This window comes from Fundulus heteroclitus, unplaced genomic scaffold (genome assembly GCF_011125445.2).
Source record: "Fundulus heteroclitus isolate FHET01 unplaced genomic scaffold, MU-UCD_Fhet_4.1 scaffold_28, whole genome shotgun sequence".
NCBI classification, from domain to species: domain Eukaryota; kingdom Metazoa; phylum Chordata; class Actinopteri; order Cyprinodontiformes; family Fundulidae; genus Fundulus; species Fundulus heteroclitus.
Window position 1 is genome coordinate 5654339 of NW_023396689.1, and position 18552 is coordinate 5672890.

Consider the following 18552-nt stretch of genomic DNA (forward strand, 5'->3'; position numbering starts at 1 on the left):
GGGAGGCCTATGGGTGGCCTACAGCGCCGCTTGCGCCGCTCTTGGGGAGCTACGCGGTGACGGACGTGGGTTACTGACCTGGTAGCTGTGCTGTCGCTGGGTGGGTCCTGGGTGGGTCTGGGGGCCTGGGGTCCCTGGGGCGCGGGTCCCTGGGGCGCGGGTCCCGGCGGGGCCTCGGGGGTTCCGGTTCCTGGGGGTGTGCCGCTTGGGGTCTGGGCTGGTGTGCGCCCGGGTGTCTGCCCCTGCACGGGGCCTCTGGTGCACTTGTGTCCGGCCCCCTGTCCCGGTCCTGGTCCGTGTAGTCTCCCGGTGCGGGTTTCGCCTCGGGGGTGGGGTTTGGGATGGCTCGTGCGGGCTGGCTGGCCAGGGTCCCCCATCTAATTAATTTATTTGTTTATTTATTTTTATTTATTTATATATATATATGACTATTATTATTATTATTATTATTATTATTATTAGAAATTTTTTTTTGTTGGGGGGGTTAAAGCCAGTAGGCTTGGGGGGTGGGCTGGGGGAGGTAGAGGTGTTGGTCCTGGTGGGTGGTTGGCTGGCGGGCCCTGCGGCCTCTCCCCGGCCCCCGGGCTATGGTGGTGCCGCTGGAGGGGCCCCTTTCTCCGGGTGGGGCTTTCGGGGAGCGGGGGTGCCTATTGGAGTCAGTAGGAGAGCTGGCTCCCTGGGTTGGCTCCCCAGTCCTTTGCTCCCCATCCCCGGACTCCTCCCTCTACCTGCTCCATCACGCCGCCACACATGTAGGTCCTTGGGGAGAGGGCGTTACTGGAGGCTGCCACCTTTTGGTGACGTCCCTCTCCCCAATTTTATCATTTTAGACACTTTCACTCCAAACATTTTCACAACGCACATTCATGTAGGCCACGATATGGGGGGGTGGGGGGAAGACGTCTGGGGGGGGGGGCTTATGTTGTGTGAGCCTCGCCTCGGGCGGCTCCCTTCACCCCCTCTCGCATTTAGACATTAAGGGTTCTGGGTAGTTGCTTGGAGGGGGGGCGCTGGCACCAGCTTCCTTCCGGAGGGGGGGTGGGCTGTGCCGTGCACCCCCTTCGTTGCTCCCAGTTTTAAACACACCTGAGATCAACATGCAACAACACAACATCTGAGCGGGCGTAGGGAGGATCGGGGGTCTTTTGCACACCCCCGATCTCCGATCGCGGCACGAAGTCTGGGGCCTGAAGGAGGTGCGGGCCACTGGGTCCGGGGTCTTGGCGGGGGGCTGCTGCGGGTAGCCAGCGGCTTACCGGGTCTGGGGCTGACGTCTCTGCTCTCCCCAGGAAGGGATGGGGGGCAGGGGTGGCTAGGGTAAGGTCGGGGTGGGAGGGGGTTTATTAGGTATATAGTGGGTGAAGGGGGGCTCTGGTCGGGTGGCCCGTACGGGTCGTGTTGGCCCCCCCTCTGGCACAGGCAGTCATATTGTTGAATTGTGGTGACCCCCCCCCCCCCCCACCTGGGATTTTTGGATGTGAATGCTATGTGGGAATGTGTGTACAGCGTCCTTTTTTTGTGTGTCTGTGTGTGGCGAGGGGGGCACAAGGGAGGGATGGTGTGAATGAGTTTTTTTTTTTTGTTTTTTTTTTCCCCAGGTACGGGCCCGGTCCGCTCCGTCTCCCAAGAACATCTCAAGTCTCCGCTAGGTGCGGAGCCCATCCCCCCACGTCCTGCCCTCCTCCGCTGCGTTGGCGGGCGCCTTGGCCCTCTGGCGAATTGACGGTCCTCGGGTTTGGGGTGGGTTCCTGGGTGGGCGCCGGCCCATTCCCGGCGGTGGCTTCTTTGTTGTTGCTTTCGCGCGTGCATATAGTGAATGGCAGGGCAAAAACACAGAGTTCTCGCCGTAAAGCAAGACTGACTCTCGTGGTCTTGCACGAGACTTCTGAGCCTGTGGGTGCGGGCCGAGGGCTCTTGCAATTGCAAGTACGGTATTTCCCCCACAGACCCCCAGTGCGGCCGAGAAAACCTTTGTTCGACCTGAAATGACTCATTTAATCATCCAAAATGGTATGGAACACATTAATTAACTGAAAAATGTTGCATAGTATGCCTTTAAATAGCAGTATCAATGTTACCGCTTGCTTCCTCGCTGCGAGTCGTCGTTGTCTGAATCCAAACAGTCTCTTCTCTGATACTTCACATCTACGAAAATCCCACCCGGAGATCGTCATTGGCTCATCCATTTTATGAGGTATTGAAATCCCTCCGAATGGAGCGATTCCAGTGGGATGTGGTGACGCCGTGTGGAGCTCAGCGGAACTACATCCATCTTGCGAGAGTCAGGTTGATACTTTATAGGCTCAATGAAAAACAAATCTAGGGTTTTGTCCTCAATGGCGTTCTTTTTGTTGTTGTTTTTTTACTTTACAACTTTAAGTAGTTCTGAAACTGATACTTTCACTTGATTAACAAGTTTGAGTGGATACATAAACTTCTATAGAACTGTTTTTAAACATTGTATCTATACTTTGACCTGAGTAATAAAAGTGAAAACTTTTAACGCCTCTGACTGATGGAGGTAACATTCCATACTTTTCGGGACTCAAATTTTCCACATTTCTTGGTAGATTTTTCACAGATTTTATTGGATAAATACAAAAGTTCAATTTAATTTTACACCAAACCTTTCTGCCATTATCAGGTTACAAATATGTACACTGCATGTGCCATTACAAATCACAGATTGAGCATAATGAAGGAAATAAGACAAGAACCAATCTTTCTCTGTTGTATTCCTAACAACGTTTTTGGTACCAAAATTACAAAATCGCCCCTTGTCTGGCTGATGAGAAATATTTGTCCATGACACATGCACTAAGGATTTCCTGCAGTTATGTTGAAGATAGATTTAAGGTAGTAAATGAGGATAGCAGCTGAGAATATGGCAACTATCTCAAGGTGGATGCAAACGTCTGAGGCAATCAGTATAATTAGCTTGGACCAGGTAGTTTTGCGATTTTCATCTCTTTGCTTAGAGGACATTAAAGTGTGGAAATACCCCTTTTTTCTATACTCCTTTTTTCTTTTGTCAGGCTTATCCTGACCTGGAAAATATTGGGGGGGAAAATCTATAGACTTTATGACTTTTGTTTACTGCCTAAAAACCTGGCTATCTGCACCAGATTCTACAGATAAATGTGTATTTCCGATTAAACGCTGACACTGATGGATCATAAAGTGGCACTGCTCTGATTGCAGCCCATGGATCTGAGCTGCAGGTGTTTATAGCACACTTGTTCTAAAATCCCATCTCACCTTTACAATACATGGTTCTTACATTTCTCTGACTGCCTGTTGAATCAGATCAGAGTTTGTGGGTCTCCCCCAATTCCATGTCAACAGCTTTCAACTGATTAGGAGGCAGATGTGTCAGAGCACATGTAATTGGCTCATGCAAATAATGATTTGAAAGCATCTGGTGTGGCATGTGGAAGGTCTTTCCTGGGATTTCAACCTACCAAGGTAAAACCTACTGCTGTTAAAGAAGGTGGCCCCAGAGCACAGTGGGTGAGAGGTCAGGGGCTCTGTGCTTTGCAGCCACATCACAGAGGAATCTTGAGTTTTGCTGGAACATGGGCCTCTGGATGCTTGAGTAATTTAGAGATCAGTGTTTAATGGGTTACATCTCTTGATCCGGGAAAGAAACTGGATAGAACATGAATTAAAATATCAAAACAAAAACAGTTACTGGAAAACCAATGAAAACGGTAAAGGAAGTCCTGGCTCCTCAGAAGCAAAGCATAAAGAAATAAAACGGGGCAGAAGACATTTGCAAAAACAGTTTTCAATATATGCTATTTGGGACCCTACTATCTTGATTGTCTGTGCAAATTCTCAGTTATCCGGGTCCTGGCAACAGCAAAAGGTTTAAATCGGAATGTCTGGCTGCGTCCGATTTGCTGTCACTATCTGTGTGCATGAAGAGATTTGAGCGTATACATGTATATACATATATGCATATTATAAATGGCAGAAGAAGACTGTTGGTACCATTCCAGCACTACATCAAACGTCCATATGCTGGCATAGATGAATGACAAAAAGACCTCTTTTTCTGTGCAATGATAAAAGAAAGCTTCACTGCCATCAGGCGCGTGGAACCAGTTTTCAGCTACGATAGCATCATACTATCACTACATAGTGCACAAAGTATTGAGTTTATTCCTCTCTCATTTTTCATCCCGCACACACATTCACAAACAGGACACAGACATTTCCTCCACCAAAATAAACAAGTGGCTTTAAAACTATATTTTGTGAAGCAGCTTTTGTTTTTTGCATTTTTTTATTTAGTTTGTACATTGAACATGCATCTATAGTCTGACACTTTGGGATAACGACACCCTAAAATTAAATATATTTCATTTTATAGTCAGTGTTTGATTTCAAGAGAGGTCTAGCTGTATAGTAAAAAACACTAATCCTTTTTTGGAGTCCTGGGTTATTTGCTGTCAGATTCAAAATTATCACTTTTTATTTTTGATCCTTATCTGTGTAGTTTAATCGGCTGCGTAACTTCATGTATAAATAAATTTACCTTTTATTAAGCAGTCATGATTAGTTCAAATCATGTATCATTATTCTATAACTGATTTACATATTTGGTTAAGTCACTGGATAAGGACTCAAAAATTCAAAGTTTAAGACTTGGATTTGACTCTGGACTTCCAGATCTCATCTTGGTACCTGAAGGTCTTTACTTGGGACTTGCTTTAAGACATGATAAAAACACTTGAGACTTGCATATGACTGGCAAAACACTGACTTGTTGCTGCCTCTGCTATCACTGTTCCACTAAATGAAGCTGTACTGTGTGGACACCGTCCCTGAAGCATGTCCTACATGTGATGGAGTTATCAACTGTGGCAGGAAGTATTTAGTGGATGATTCTAGTTGCACAGATATTCTTAATGGTTATGTAGAGATGGGCTCTAGATAGCTTCCTTTGGAACAGGTGTGAATATCTGACAATGCATGGGATGGTACTAAGGGAAAATCTTAGATTGAGAGACAACCGTGCTGTGTTGTGGAAGGACTACAGAATGACAGCATCCCATAGGTGTGTGAAGAAAGTTTGCTCCCATCTCTCTGGTATTTATAGAGACATTTCAGGACATTCAGTGAAACTCTTACACTGCTGGTCAGGTGATGATGCCAGTGTCATTGTTCATACATAGCCCAACAACATTGGGTGGTGGTATTAGTGGCAAACTGGAAGAACTAAAATGACAAACAAACCATAACTTTTACTCCAACCAATATTCCAGTCTGGTGGCTAAAAAAAGGGTGAAAATCTTCACATCATCTGTCATTAAGTGAATAAAAAACTGTTGATTATCATATTTTGTCATTTATATTATTACATAGTAGTTCAGTTTGTGGTACGACTTTTCTCTCCTCTTGAATCACTACAGGATGCAGCAAACTCTTCATCATCTTGAGACGTTCCGTCTTGGTTCTGTTCTGATTGATTACCCAACATCTCCTCTCTCGACTCCTTGCCTACATCCATCTGTGTCACCTTGCAATCCCTAATATCTTCCATCTCCATCATGTCCTCCTTGTCTTGACCTAGAAATGAGCTAGTTTCTGCTCCTGAGGTTCCTCTGCGATGAACTTCAGATTCACCGACAAGAATCTCTTGTTGCTTTCCAATAGCTGAGCTCATTTGGCCTTTCTCTGATTTGAATGGAATTTCAGCACTCTCTCCTTTCTGGTCCACTGTAACATCTTCTTTGTCCACCATAGTGATGACAGAAAACTCTCTCTTGCTATCAGGACTGGCTTTGACAATTGTTACACTACTTATTCTACTCCCTTGAAGTGAGGATGGGGACAACGGGCTGGAGGGTGACAAAGGCAGACTGCTCAGTCTGTCCTTCAACATCTGTTCAGAAGAAGAGATTGGTTCTCCTGTGGCAACTGGAGACAGCTTTGATGTTTTTAGGATTCCAGGCCTCTTTTTTTCTATATTTTGTTCTTCTAGCTTGTGTTCCTTTATAGATAATGAACTTGGAACTGTGTTTCCTTGGGTTGCAGATCTGACGGAAAACCTTTCTGACATTAGGATTGGATAAGGTGAAGCTGCGGTTGGAGAAGAACTTGGTTCTAGTGGTGACGACAGTATGGTATTGGTCACCTCTGTTGTTGTCTTTCTTAAGCTGCTTTTGGGGCTTGGTGACTCAGTCAGGGATGAGGTAGGTGTTTTTAAAGAAGAGACCGATGAAAAGGTCTTGTTTAGGAAAGAAGTTGCAGGAGATGAACCTAAGCTTATTAAAGCGAGGCCACCACTGATGGCCGGTTCTGGATCTGGGCTGGAACATGGGTCAGACAAAGCTCGGACAGCCATAAAGTCTTTGTTCAAATGGGACTGACCAGTGGACAAGACAGAGGTGAAACCTAGAACTGGTGCAGGTGTGGTGTCAATGGGGGTTGAGGTCTGTAGTGGTCCAGGATCTTCCATTTTTAATACCTTATTGTCGACAGTTTCAGATTTGGCATGTGAAATAGGCAGGGAGGTGGGGGCGGAGGCTCCTGTACTCATCTTTTCTTGCAGGTCAGAACTAAGTTCAAGTTTGGAACCTTCCTGGGGTCCAGAGTTAGACTTTGGGGATCGTTTTAGAATTGAAGTTTTACCTTCAAACTGAACTGAAGCAGGCTCAGTATTCCGCTTGGCACCAGGTTTAGTGCCAGACTCTGGACAAGCCTCAACCTTCTCTGCCTGTACAGGTTCCTCCAGCACTACAGGTGGCCTCTGAGCAGCAAATCTAATCCCCCCAGTCTCTCTCCATGCCCTGTCTTTTACTCTCAATCCTAAAGGATCACTGCCCCGCCTTAGCCCAAATATGGTCAGACTCTTCTTTCTCTTCCCCACGTTTGCAGCAACACCATTGGTACCATCTGAAGGTGGTTGGACTTCCTTAAACATATTTTTTAGATTATATCCATCCTCCTTTCTCTCGTCACTGTCTTGGGACTGGTCCAACTGGTCCCCCGATACAGCCAATCGATTAGAACCTCCCTGGGGCTTCTTAGCAGAGTGTGTCACGTGAAACCTGAGGAGATAGAGTGAACAATGTTTGACGTTGCAAACATGCATTTTACCTTAACAAAATGGCTCAATTCTGCCTTTTTACCTCCCAACAGAAAAAACTGTCTGCTCTCCAGGTTTCTTGAAACGGGGTGTTCTGCTTTGTCTGCGGCCCTTTTTCGCTCGAACTTGAGTGCAGAGGAGGCAGGAGTTGTGGTCGGTGCCTGAGTGGACTGTATGGTGATGGGGAGGAACACCACCAATGGACTCCTTTCGTAACCTGGATATCAACATGGGAGATTTTGGCATCAAATTTTAATTCAATTCAATTCAATTTTATTTATGTAGCGCCAATTCATGAAGTATGTCATCTCACGGCACTTTACAAAGTCAAAATTTTGGCATCACATGTTTTCCTAAAGATTGAAATTTTGCCGTAAATTACCCCAAATCTTTGACATTGTTAAAGGACAGTAAAGGCAAAGACCAACACGTATGTTTGTACAAAGATCATCAAATAAAGTTGTGATTTTGTTAGACATCAATAAGTTGTGAATCCCTGAAACTTTGGTCCCCATTTAAACAACTTCGTATTAGGTATTCCCCTCTAGGATGTAATCATCAGGCTAATCAGGCCTTTACACATTACTTTTTTAGGTTACAGAAGTCATTAAATTATATATTTTAAACCATTTTAGGGATAATTATTGAATATTGTCCTTTGGTGAACTTCTGTGTGAAATTATTAGCAATCATATGAAAACCTGGCTGGTGGCCAGAATCATCTGATTTCATGCTTGACTGGTCCTGATCAGGAATGTCCCAGTATCTAAGCCATAACATGTCCTGCAGACAACGAGACAGTTGAGTGTAGAAGGTGCCACTGAGTGAGCACAGATTCAGCCTCAGTGTTGTCTTCAAAGATTAAGTCGGAGGAAGCAGAAGAAGTGTAAGCTTGACGAAAAATTGTTAATTCAGGCTGCTACTTTTAAACAGAAGGGGATATGTCAGCGGATGAGACATGAATGTACCACACAAAAGTTGCTCCTTGTATCCTTTTGGGTTCTATCCATGCAAAGACAGAAATATTGCTAGTCTTTTTACAAACCCAACATTTAATCAGGGGTTTACCTACTCAACAGGGAACACACAGAACCCAGTGCTACTAGTCGCTAACTGCGCTAATCATCCTTCTCTCTCGTATGTCTCTGAAACATATTCTAGACATTTGCACCCCATGAATCTCCCTCCTGGGTTCTAACAGTAGAAAAGCCCTTAACATATTGACCCAGTATCATGAGCAGTGACCAATAGCTGCTCACCGTTGTGTAATTAGCAGGTCTTTAAAGGAGCAATAAGTAATACTGACACCTACTGTTGCAAATAGGAACAACACATACACAACGCCTTCATGGAGAACAGCCTTTTTTCAACGGTCTGGTGTGAATAGCGATATGATGTATTCTGTTCTGTTTCTGGTCTGCTTCTCTTACTGGCTTCTATATTTGCAGGCTGCTGCTCTTTTGCCAAGATAAAGTACCAGATGCTCTCTATTGGGAATCCTGGGAACTCTCATAAGATTGGCTGAGGAACCAGGAAGTAAACACAGGCTACACTCTGAACCGAAGTAGTTCCGGACCGTACCTCTTGGTTTGTAAGGAGAAAAACTTGACTAAGACATTGTTTATGGAGAGGACCAATTGTTTAAAGGAAATGTTACTTTCATCCTTGGTGACATATAAGAATATATTTGGTTAATTTTATGGTAAATGTCTTACTTATTGTTCCTTTAACTCTGACCTGTGGTTAGGCATGCATTGGGCCTTGTGGCCAAAGGGGGCCCCTGACATTGACACAATGTAAACTGACTCACTGTTGCTTCACTGCCTGCAAAAATCTAAACAACCATAGAACCAACGTTAATTATGTGTAATTCGGACCAAGAAGCTTCTCAAACTTGCAACTTTTAAAGCTAAAACTGATTAAAACATACCTAAGGTCCTAAGGCAAGAAAGGCTGACAGGACTGTGCAGCTGGTGCTATTCAGCCCAGAGCAGCTAAGTGTCTTTATGCCTCTCCATGGCAACACTGGAAGTTTGCATTAAGGCAGTTTTCTGCATTTTGTTACCATATTTTCTTCATTGTACATGACTCTTGCATGTTCAGTTTCACTAAAGTTAAAGATCTGAAGAGATTATTTTATTATCTTACTGCTGTTTCTTTGAAGAGAAGAAGTTTGTGTTTTTAGTCATGTTACTGTGCGACCAGGAAATTTTTAATGAGCACCAAAAGGACAAAGTAATGGTAAAGATGATGAAAGTTTACAATCCCATAATTCACTCTAGTGCTGGTCCACCAGGCAAACACGTTTGTTTTGACTTAGCTAGTTGGATCTTCCCGCATTGTGTGAAAAAATGTGCTCCAATTGGGATTCGTGACTAAGGAGAATGCTTTTTTTATGTTTATCTGATTTTTTAAGAGAAGAAACACAACATAAAAAGAGAAAACACATCCAAAATCCTGAACCAAACAGCAGATATGCATGTACTATACTTCTCAGTCAAATTAATAGATAAATTTTTTGTGGCAGAGATGGCAAAGTAGAATGAAAAGTGAAAACACAAAAGGATTTCACAGGTTCATATTATATAACCTAGAAAGGGGTTGTTAAAGGCTGCATGTCCTCAACTTTAAAGTATTTCAGAAGAACGTCCCATGTCTTATCAGACTCTACTCCACTCAGACATTTCTCCCATCCATAAAGCGTAGACAAGAGTCCAGTTTCCACATATGGAACATCAATTATTTTTGCCACCACCATCCCAAAAAAAGAGTTATTTTCTCATACTTATTAGTTGGAGAAAGAGCCCCAGTAGCTCTCAAAATAAAGCATTTGGTTTTCAGAATGCTTAACTGTGTTTCTGTGTTCTTTGGTAAAAAAAAACATATATATATACATTCTGCTTAGAGCCCCCAAATGTCTAGGTCCAGCCCTACCAACACAGAGTATATATTCTAAGGTTTGTCTGTCATAATAGTAAAGAAAATGTGTCGGTGTAGTTTCAGCACTGATTTATGTAAAAGAGCTTACCTTGGATCATGTCGGACACAGACGTTATGGTTTCCCAACATCTCATTGAAGGCCTCCATGTTGGCTGGAGGTGACAAGAAGAATCCCAATCACAAACCCACCAACTTAAATGACTTTTCTCACAAATACTGATTCGGACTGAGAGAAAACAGCTACATGAAACATAATGCCATAAATACATTTGATCAGAGATCAAAACAATCTTAAAATAGTTTAATTCTGAAATAATTTAACCCAAGCATCATAGCACTGAATAACCAGTGCAGTAACATAACATTTGTTACCTTCATTTTCCATGATACACTTAAGAATCTGCTCCACGGTGTCCTGGTTCTCATCGTTCTCATCTAAACACAGCGAAACGAGACATATGAACAAATAAAACCAAAGTTTTTATAACAATCTTCTCGGTCACCTACAATTACAAGCCGTTAACGACTCAGGCAGTCATTTTAGACTGTGCATTCCAAGCAATAAAATATTCTAAATAATCATTAGGTATTTCAGAGCTCTTTCTCTTTCTCTCTGCTATCATATCTGTTTATGCTGGTGTCTGTTTACATGTATAGAAATGTCCTAACATGTGAATGAGCAGTTCCACGTATCAAAGTGAGGCATGTTTGTGTTTGGGAGTCCTTTTCAAAGACTGTGAGTGTTTTTGTATGTCTCAGGAGGTTTTGTGACCGATAAAAAGAGAGAGAGATGGAGAGAACTGGATGAAATGGTAAGGAGAAGAAACAGATTCGGAACCAGCTGCTTTATGTCAGTTTTGTCAGAACACTGGATATCATTCAGCTGTTCTTATAGAACGGCACCCTCTATTCTTATTGGCACGGCTGGTAGAAATTTTAATCTTAATGTGAAAAGCTATAAAATATATTAAGCTTCTGTTACAGTTGCATTATGTCCCATTAAATACTATAAAAAAAATCTAAGCTTTCATTTTAGTCCATTTAGTTCGGAGAGGAAAATATATCCCATATTTAGAAAAAAAAGTTAACGGCATTAACAAAATCACATAGAGACCCACAGCATCCCAGATCTTCTACCATAATGTGTAGAGTCAGACTTTTATCACATTTTCACTTTTTGTTTAATGCCAAACACAACCTGAGTTTTTTTTTGCCAAAAAGTTTAATCTTAGTGTCATGTGACCAACGCACACTGTCCTAGTTAAAGTCTGAGTTGCAGTTAGAAAACAGCGCACAATTCAGTTGGCCTGGATAGCTGCTCACTGGGCAGGTCGGAAAAATAAACATAAGAGACTTTGATACAGTTCTGGTTGTTTGCAACTTTTCAACTATCTCTCTGACTGTAGTTTAATGGGTGGCTGCATAAATATCAACACACATCTGTATTAAAGTCATTTTAAAGTTCTGTCCTTGTGTAAACTAAAGGAAATGCATCTCATTTCTACCCAAGCAAGAAAAAAGTAATTGATTACTTATTAGACTTTTCTTGTATAAATTCCAAAAAGGCTTTGGTTACATTTATTCTATGGTTATCATTATAGTTGCCAAATAGACATTTAGCTCTCAATGCTAAACAAGTGTACTCAAATTGAATGTTTGTTTGTTTTTTTAAATTTTTCAGGGCAAAATGTTTTTACATCTGTAGTTTAAATAAATTAACCTTTCACTACTACTAAAAAAGTATTAATTTGAATGTTTTTTTTTTTTTAATTCCCAATAAATCTGGAGGCTGCTGTAACACTTAAAACTATTGAACAACTATTCGGAGAAAAATTCTAATCACAAATACTTTGGTCAATATTGAGATCAAATTTTAAATCATAACTAATAGAGCTTGGAGAAGAAAGGAAAATTAGATATAAAATGAGAGTGTGCTGCAGTAGCAGTATTTCATCACAGCTGTTTTCAGCAAATATGCATTAATATTTCAGAGCAGCATTTAACAGCAGCCAAAGTGGAACATTGGCTTTAAACTGTTGAAAACCTGCCAGCTTTTTATCAGGATCTGCTGCAAACAAGCCTCGAAGGAGAATAGGGAACTATCTTTGCATTTTTCTGCATTTCCACAAGTAGCCTACTTATCAGCCAACAAATATCAAATGAGTTATAACACAAGCAAACAAATTAGAAACATCCCATTAATATTAAAAAAGACTTATTTCCTTTTTCGTCCCTCCTTACCATCTTCATCTTCCCCTAGCTTGTCCTCTTCATCTTCCAGGTCTCCAGTTCTGCAGCGATAGCCCTTCTTCTTCAGGAGGTGGCAGATAAGGAAGCCCAGCAGTCCAGTCAGGAAGAAGAGGAAGACCACCACAAAAATCATGTAGGACGAGGGGGGCTTCCCCGCCCCAGAAGCTTCTGATTCTGTCATAATGTGGCTGGTTAGTGTGGCCACTGTCCTGCTCAAAATGGATGCGGTCATTAAAAGAGAAGCACGATGGTCAAAAAGCAATTAAACTGTATCTGTAATGCAGCTAATATATGCCAGGAACATATTGCTATCACCTTTACAGTCATCTAATTATCACCGTTTCTGTGCTTAGATGTGTTGTTTTTAGTTTTCTACCCACAGTGAACAGAGGGAGGTATAGCACCATGAAGTCATAAGCATCAACTAACAGGCTGGACTGGGAGCAAGGCTTCTGTTCAGCTTGCTTTTTAACCAGGGAAGAACACCAGGACCACGTGAACACAGGTGCTACAGTAGATCTCCACTCATGTGTAAAACTGTCAGGTTACTGCGACGTAAACAATATAAGACACCTGTCCATCATCTTTACTCGCTTATAGTATTGATAATGGGGGAACATAAGAACAAAAGCCTTTAACTGGTCAGGGAGGCTGCCATGAGGGCCAAAGAAACTCTGAACATGTGGCAATTTCCAAAATTAGTCGGGTTGAAGGAGTAAAACATCCTGAAAACATCCTGAGAACGTCCAGACCTGGCAGGAATATTCGAAAAAACCTTGTGGGAAAAAGTGCTATGATCTAACGTAACAAAAAGTATGTTTGGCACAAAGACAACACTGAGTATCAACAGAAGAACTCCACATCCCGGTGAAACATGGTGGTGGCAGCATCAGTCTCTGGTGTTGCTTTTCATCAAATGAAAAGTTGCAAATGTCTTATTTACCCCCAAACTGTGAATGTTTGCCAGGGAGCAGAAAGATGGAGAGAGGTTTTATTTTCAGCGTCAGTAAGTCCAACACTGCACCCAAATCAACAACGAAATGGCAAGAGAGGTTCTTGCAATCTGAGGTTTTGCATGGCAGAATGGGCAAGTTTTAATTTAAGGGTGTGCATATTTTTGCCATTGGGTTATACTGCAACTTTATTTCTGTTTGTGCCTTTTTGTATATGTATAACTCTAAATGTATGAATGGGGAGATCAAACTGCCCCTCAGAAGGGTCCAGCACTAACCATCTGACTAGACATGTAGGACAAGAGTTATTCAAACGTAAATGTAAAGCTACTTATTCTCTGGGTGGAAATGAAATATTATTTCTACTTCTGTTATCCATCCATCCATTGCCTACTACTCTCTGCACATGTCTCCAGTCCATCACAGGCCAACATGGAGGCACACACCTATGGGCAGTTTGGACAGTCCAATCATATTTTTGGACGGTGGGAGGAAGCCAGGGAGTACCTGAAGAGAACCCACGCACGCACAGTGAGAACATGCAAACTCCATGCACAGACACCCCAGACCGGGATTTGAACCCAGAACCTACTTACTACAATGCTGCCAACTGCACCACTGGGCAGCCCTACTTCTGTCGGGATTAACTTGGATTTCAGGTTGACGTTCATCTTTCAACAACCTTTTAGAGTGAACCAGAAGAGTTGATCTCCTTTAGAGAAGCTTGAGAAACCCCTCCAAGGCTCAGTCCTGAGATTAGCTGCAACCAGTCTGATGGATTTGTTGCTAAAAGCCACGCCTATCCTAATAGACCCTGACCAGAGCCTAGATTGCTCACCACACACACAGCCAGTTCTGACATCTAAAGGGTTTACACTCATAACCCTCTCCATACCAAGCAGCCTTACACCCTCCTACACACAGGTTTGATATTCAGTCTGATACCTGCAGCAGATTTTTCACGCTTCGGAAAACAACCTAATGTAGGAGACATCAGCTTTATGACTATTGAACAAGTAGTTTCTGAAGAACTATGGGTTTCTTTTACAAAACATTTAAAAAGTGTGTCTCTAACAGGGAGTTTTCAAGTTAAAAATAAGGAAAGGACTATCTGAAGAAATCTTTAGCATATTCTTATTCTAAAAGCGTTTCCAGTCAAGCTGCAGACATACAGTAGTTAATTTGTTTGCAGTAAACTGCAGCATTTATTTTTGCATTGCATTTCCTACGAACGTAAATGAAAAAAAAGCAGCACAACCTGAACCATTTTTTTTTGTCTCATGCTGTTGTAGAAATCAGCAAATAGAAATTGCTTACCGGTTTTACAGTCTGTCAACGGCGGACGCGCAGGACGTCGGCATGGTCACTGGTAAACAAACAGAAGACAGCAGGAAATCCAGTGAGATTTGGTCGATGCTCAACATAAAACTGTTCGCATCAGATAAGAAGCCAAAGCCAGAGATGTAGCCGTGTGCCCCGCCAGGGAGGGCTCCCCCATAGCCCCACCTTTTCTCTCTATCTCCTCATTTGGAGCAACAAGGTCAGCGAGAGGACGGAAAAAAGAAAATAATAGCTACATTTGAAATTGTCCTCTCTTTAAACGTCAAAAAGATTTGAAGAAAGTCTTGAAATAAGATTAAACCAAAGCACAGTTGTTGTAGGAGTTCACATGTTCATGTCAGTGCACATACCTTATAAAACATGCAGCATATATATCTATATATATATCTATATATGTGTATATATATAGATATATCTATATATATAGATATGTATGTATATGTAATTCTAGAAATTAAGTATGTGGACCAAAGGTACACACAGTGTAAATGACTCAATGCACAAGAGCTTATCGGTGTTACCCTCCAGGTCTCTTATCAGTATTTAACCCCCACCACCACCACCACACACACACACACACACACACACACACACACAGTCATTTATCAGCACTTGCCCCCCCCCCCCCCTCAAATGTCCTCAGGCCGGCTGAACAGTGATAGCACGTATCATCAGCAGACAGCTCTCCACATCCTCGTAATACACTAGTCAGTTGCATAAAGATGATCTGCTCACTGATGACTGGTTGTCTCTGTCTAAAACACTATTATGCAAAATGCTTAGAAACATTTTTTTAGTGCTAATATTCAACACCGGGAGCCTGTTTACAGCATATTTGAAAAGGAAAAGTCTTTTTTGTTTTGTCTTTTGTGTGATTCCTGACTGCAGTCGACGTTTAAACTGTAGGCTGCTTTGGCCGAGTCGCCTGTTTCCGAAGGGCCAACACAGAAACACATGCTGAGTCACAACCTGTCCTGAGTCCAATTTAGCCGTTTTCCCCCAGAAAAGTCCCATGTGCACAGGAAGAACAGGCAAAGCCCATACAGGAGGCAGACTAGAAGGTGTGAGGTGACAGTTAGCTCGACACCTTCTAACGTGCTTCTCACAAAATCTGTTTCTACTGAGGAGAGATCCCATGTTGAATTGGCTGCCTTCACAACAAACTTTACCAAAAGCTCTTTTTGGAAAGGTTTTCCATCAAAAAGAGTTTTAGTTCTAGACCAGAAGACGTTCTTGAGCCAGTTCCTGAATTGGTTCTCCAGAACGCAGCTTGGAACCAAACCTTTGATGGTCTGCATTTCAGCAGTAGATCACAGAACAAGAAGAGGGTTTATCTACACAAAGACGGTCTCTTTCATTATCGTTGAACAGACATATCATAATCACATCAATAGTTTAGAATTGCATTCATGATTTCTGAACCCTCTTTACAGTGCTGAACAGCATTTCTGACCTCTGCTTGGTATGTATAAACAGGACTACAAACCAGAGTTACACACACTGTCACATACAGCATTTATAAAGAAGATATCAGAAGCTCTACAGTGTTTTTTGATGAAAATGCATTTCTAGATCTAATTGGAATACCAAACTCCAGTAAGAAACCACATACCACTCCAATGCTTCGTTATGAGAATCAACACCAGATGAAGGTAGGTCATACAGAGAAGACAGAAATATCCACTAGATGATTTTTCAGTCAACCGTCTCCTGGACTGTGTGTGAGCTTAGGGTTCCTCGCTGCAGGCTGTGGGAGTTGTCCTTCAAGGAGCGCCCCTGTCCCCACAGATAGCCCCTGGAAGTGTCTGCTCAACTGGTACCTGTGGTGGGACGTCCATCAGCCGAGCTGCTGACCTCACCTTCATTTTCAGAGTAAAGGAGGACCCAAACGCAGAGTGTGATGATGGTGAGGGATTTTAATAACAAATAAAGAAAATGCACAGATCGATGGAGAACGAACTAACTGAACTGGCATGGATAAGGTAGATGGCAGGAAGCACGGGTCCACAGAGGAGAGGAGAGCAGAGGAACAAGCATAGTAAGGACAGAAACTGGGAGATGAATACAGGCAGCTTAAACACAGGGGAGGAGAGGAGGAGAAAGCATGGAGAGCAGGTGGAGGTGAGCAGAAGATCATGGAAACACCTTCAGGAACAGAGCTGGTTTTTGATACGGGCAACAGACGTGTCAGGCCACAGCTGATTTATTCGACACTAACCGCAGTTTCTCTAAAACACTGTTTGATGTGTGTGAATTCCTTAGACAATTTAATAAAAATAATTAGTTTTCAGTCCCTCCTTGGCATTAGGAAAGCCAGTCTGGACTGGACTGATATTTCTACACTGATTACAGACACTTTCAATCTAATCTATTTGTCTGCATCAATTAATTGATTATCAATCAATTAATTTATTTATAAATGTTTATAATTAACTGAATCAATCAATTAGATTCTTATTTTAAGTTCCTTGTACTTCTGGTCAATTAGTTACTTAAGGAATGTTTCCGGGCTGAGCTTTGTCAGGGGGAGCAGGTGTGCTTGGTTGTGTGGAGGTTGGCGACTGAAGGGCTTCACCCAGGATTCCTTTTCTAGAGGAACTGCCTTGACCACATGACCACATGGTCAGTTTTCTGAGCCACAACAGAAATATTCTGCTGCATTATAAAGACGGATCCAGCAGCAGCCAGCATGTTTGCCACAGATAACAATCCACAGAGGAAATGGTTTAGCTGGACCGTTTTCTGGATTTAAAGGAACTGATTCAAGTCAGTGATCACTGTTGTCATTCCTTTCTAAACTTGATATGGTTAGCTGAACTAAATGCAGTATAACAAGGATTTTTGAAAATGATTACTCTGCATGTTAAAAACATATTTTTGTGCATTATTTACTACACTGTTCTTAACCTGTTATTTATTAAATTTTCTTTCCTTCTTTCAACACCCAAACGAGCTACGTAGAACTAATCTCCACCTTGCTTCTCTTTCCCTCATATAAGGCAGGGCATGATTTGTCCTTTGGACCAATTACCTTGGGGACTAAAAGAAAGCATGAAAGGCAGACTGGACAGAAAGAGGGATAGTTGAATTTGGTGTTTTTGTGGCGGGCATTCTTTCCTTGTGCAAAGATTTGAGAATGAATCTGTGGAAGTGGCATATGAAAAAGAGAACAAGTAAACGTGTATTTATATATATATATATATATATATATATATATATATATATATATATATATATATAACACAAACGTATATATATATATATATATGTATATATAGTCAAAGTACGTTCTAATGTCGTTATACAAAAACATGTCAGGGTTAGGAGACACATTCGCCCTCTTCCAACACATGACAGTGTTTTCTCAGGCTGTGAGACCTTAACCTTCCTTCATTCTGCTCCCGTGACATCAGTCTCTAAAATTTCCATTGCCAGGATAGAGTTAACATCTGCTCTGTAAAAATCCTCCCCTAACTGCTCCTCCTGTGGTTCCTGCTACCCCTCATGAGTTTAGTGGTAAAATGTTTTTTTTTGTGACTTTCAACATGAGGAATACAACCGAGGATTGTTTTATCCCCTGTCATATATATATATATATATATATATATATATATATATAATATATATATATATATATATATTATATATAGATATATATATAGATATACACATACATACATACATACATACATACATACATACATACATACATACATACATACATGGGCTTCACCCAACAGATAGGCTCTGTGGCTAATCATACCGCCACCGGAAAACTATTAGCTGCTAAAAGCACTAAACATACAAGGATGTGCTTTGGAGATTCCTACAGGCACTAAACCAAAAGACTATATAACAGTTTTCACATTCCAATAATCTTGGACTGAAGTAGATGTCATTTAAGAAAATAGCCCACACTCAGACCTAATTTGTTATCTAGCATTGCTAAGATTTTACATTGATTCTATACCA

The 18552-nt window shown here is 41.9% G+C and overlaps 1 protein-coding gene across 2 annotated transcripts; it reads right to left on the reverse strand.

The window, feature by feature from the left end:
- Positions 1–2563: 2563 nt before the first annotated feature.
- On the reverse strand, positions 2564–16338 carry rell2 (RELT like 2). 2 transcript variants are annotated; one of them, XM_036130109.1, is made up of 7 exons: positions 16193–16338; positions 14557–14605; positions 12278–12495; positions 10409–10471; positions 10125–10188; positions 7140–7313; positions 2564–7058 (listed from the first exon to the last, which is right to left on the reverse strand). In XM_036130109.1, exons 3-7 carry the CDS (start codon positions 12465–12467, stop codon positions 5375–5377), a joined length of 2175 nt encoding a protein of 724 aa, XP_035986002.1. In that variant the 5' UTR covers positions 12468–12495; positions 14557–14605; positions 16193–16338; the 3' UTR covers positions 2564–5374. The 2 variants fall into 2 exon arrangements, with proteins under 2 accessions (XP_035986002.1, XP_035986001.1); XM_036130108.1 differs by lacking the exons at positions 14557–14605; positions 16193–16338 and having other exon boundaries at positions 12278–13849.
- Between the last annotated feature and the right edge of the window lie 2214 nt (positions 16339–18552).

Bases quoted from the DNA above. Each gene is read 5' to 3' on its own strand.
- rell2 (XM_036130108.1), bottom strand. From the start codon at position 12,518: ATGACCGCATCCATTTTGAGCAGGACAGTGGCCACACTAACCAGCCAC. The intron at 10,472-12,277 runs GTAAGGAGGGAC...CGCTGTGTTTAG, and splicing joins GCTAGGGGAAGATGAAGATG to ATGAGAACGATGAGAACCAG. The intron at 10,189-10,408 runs GTAACAAATGTT...TGTCACCTCCAG, and splicing joins GTGTATCATGGAAAATGAAG to CCAACATGGAGGCCTTCAAT.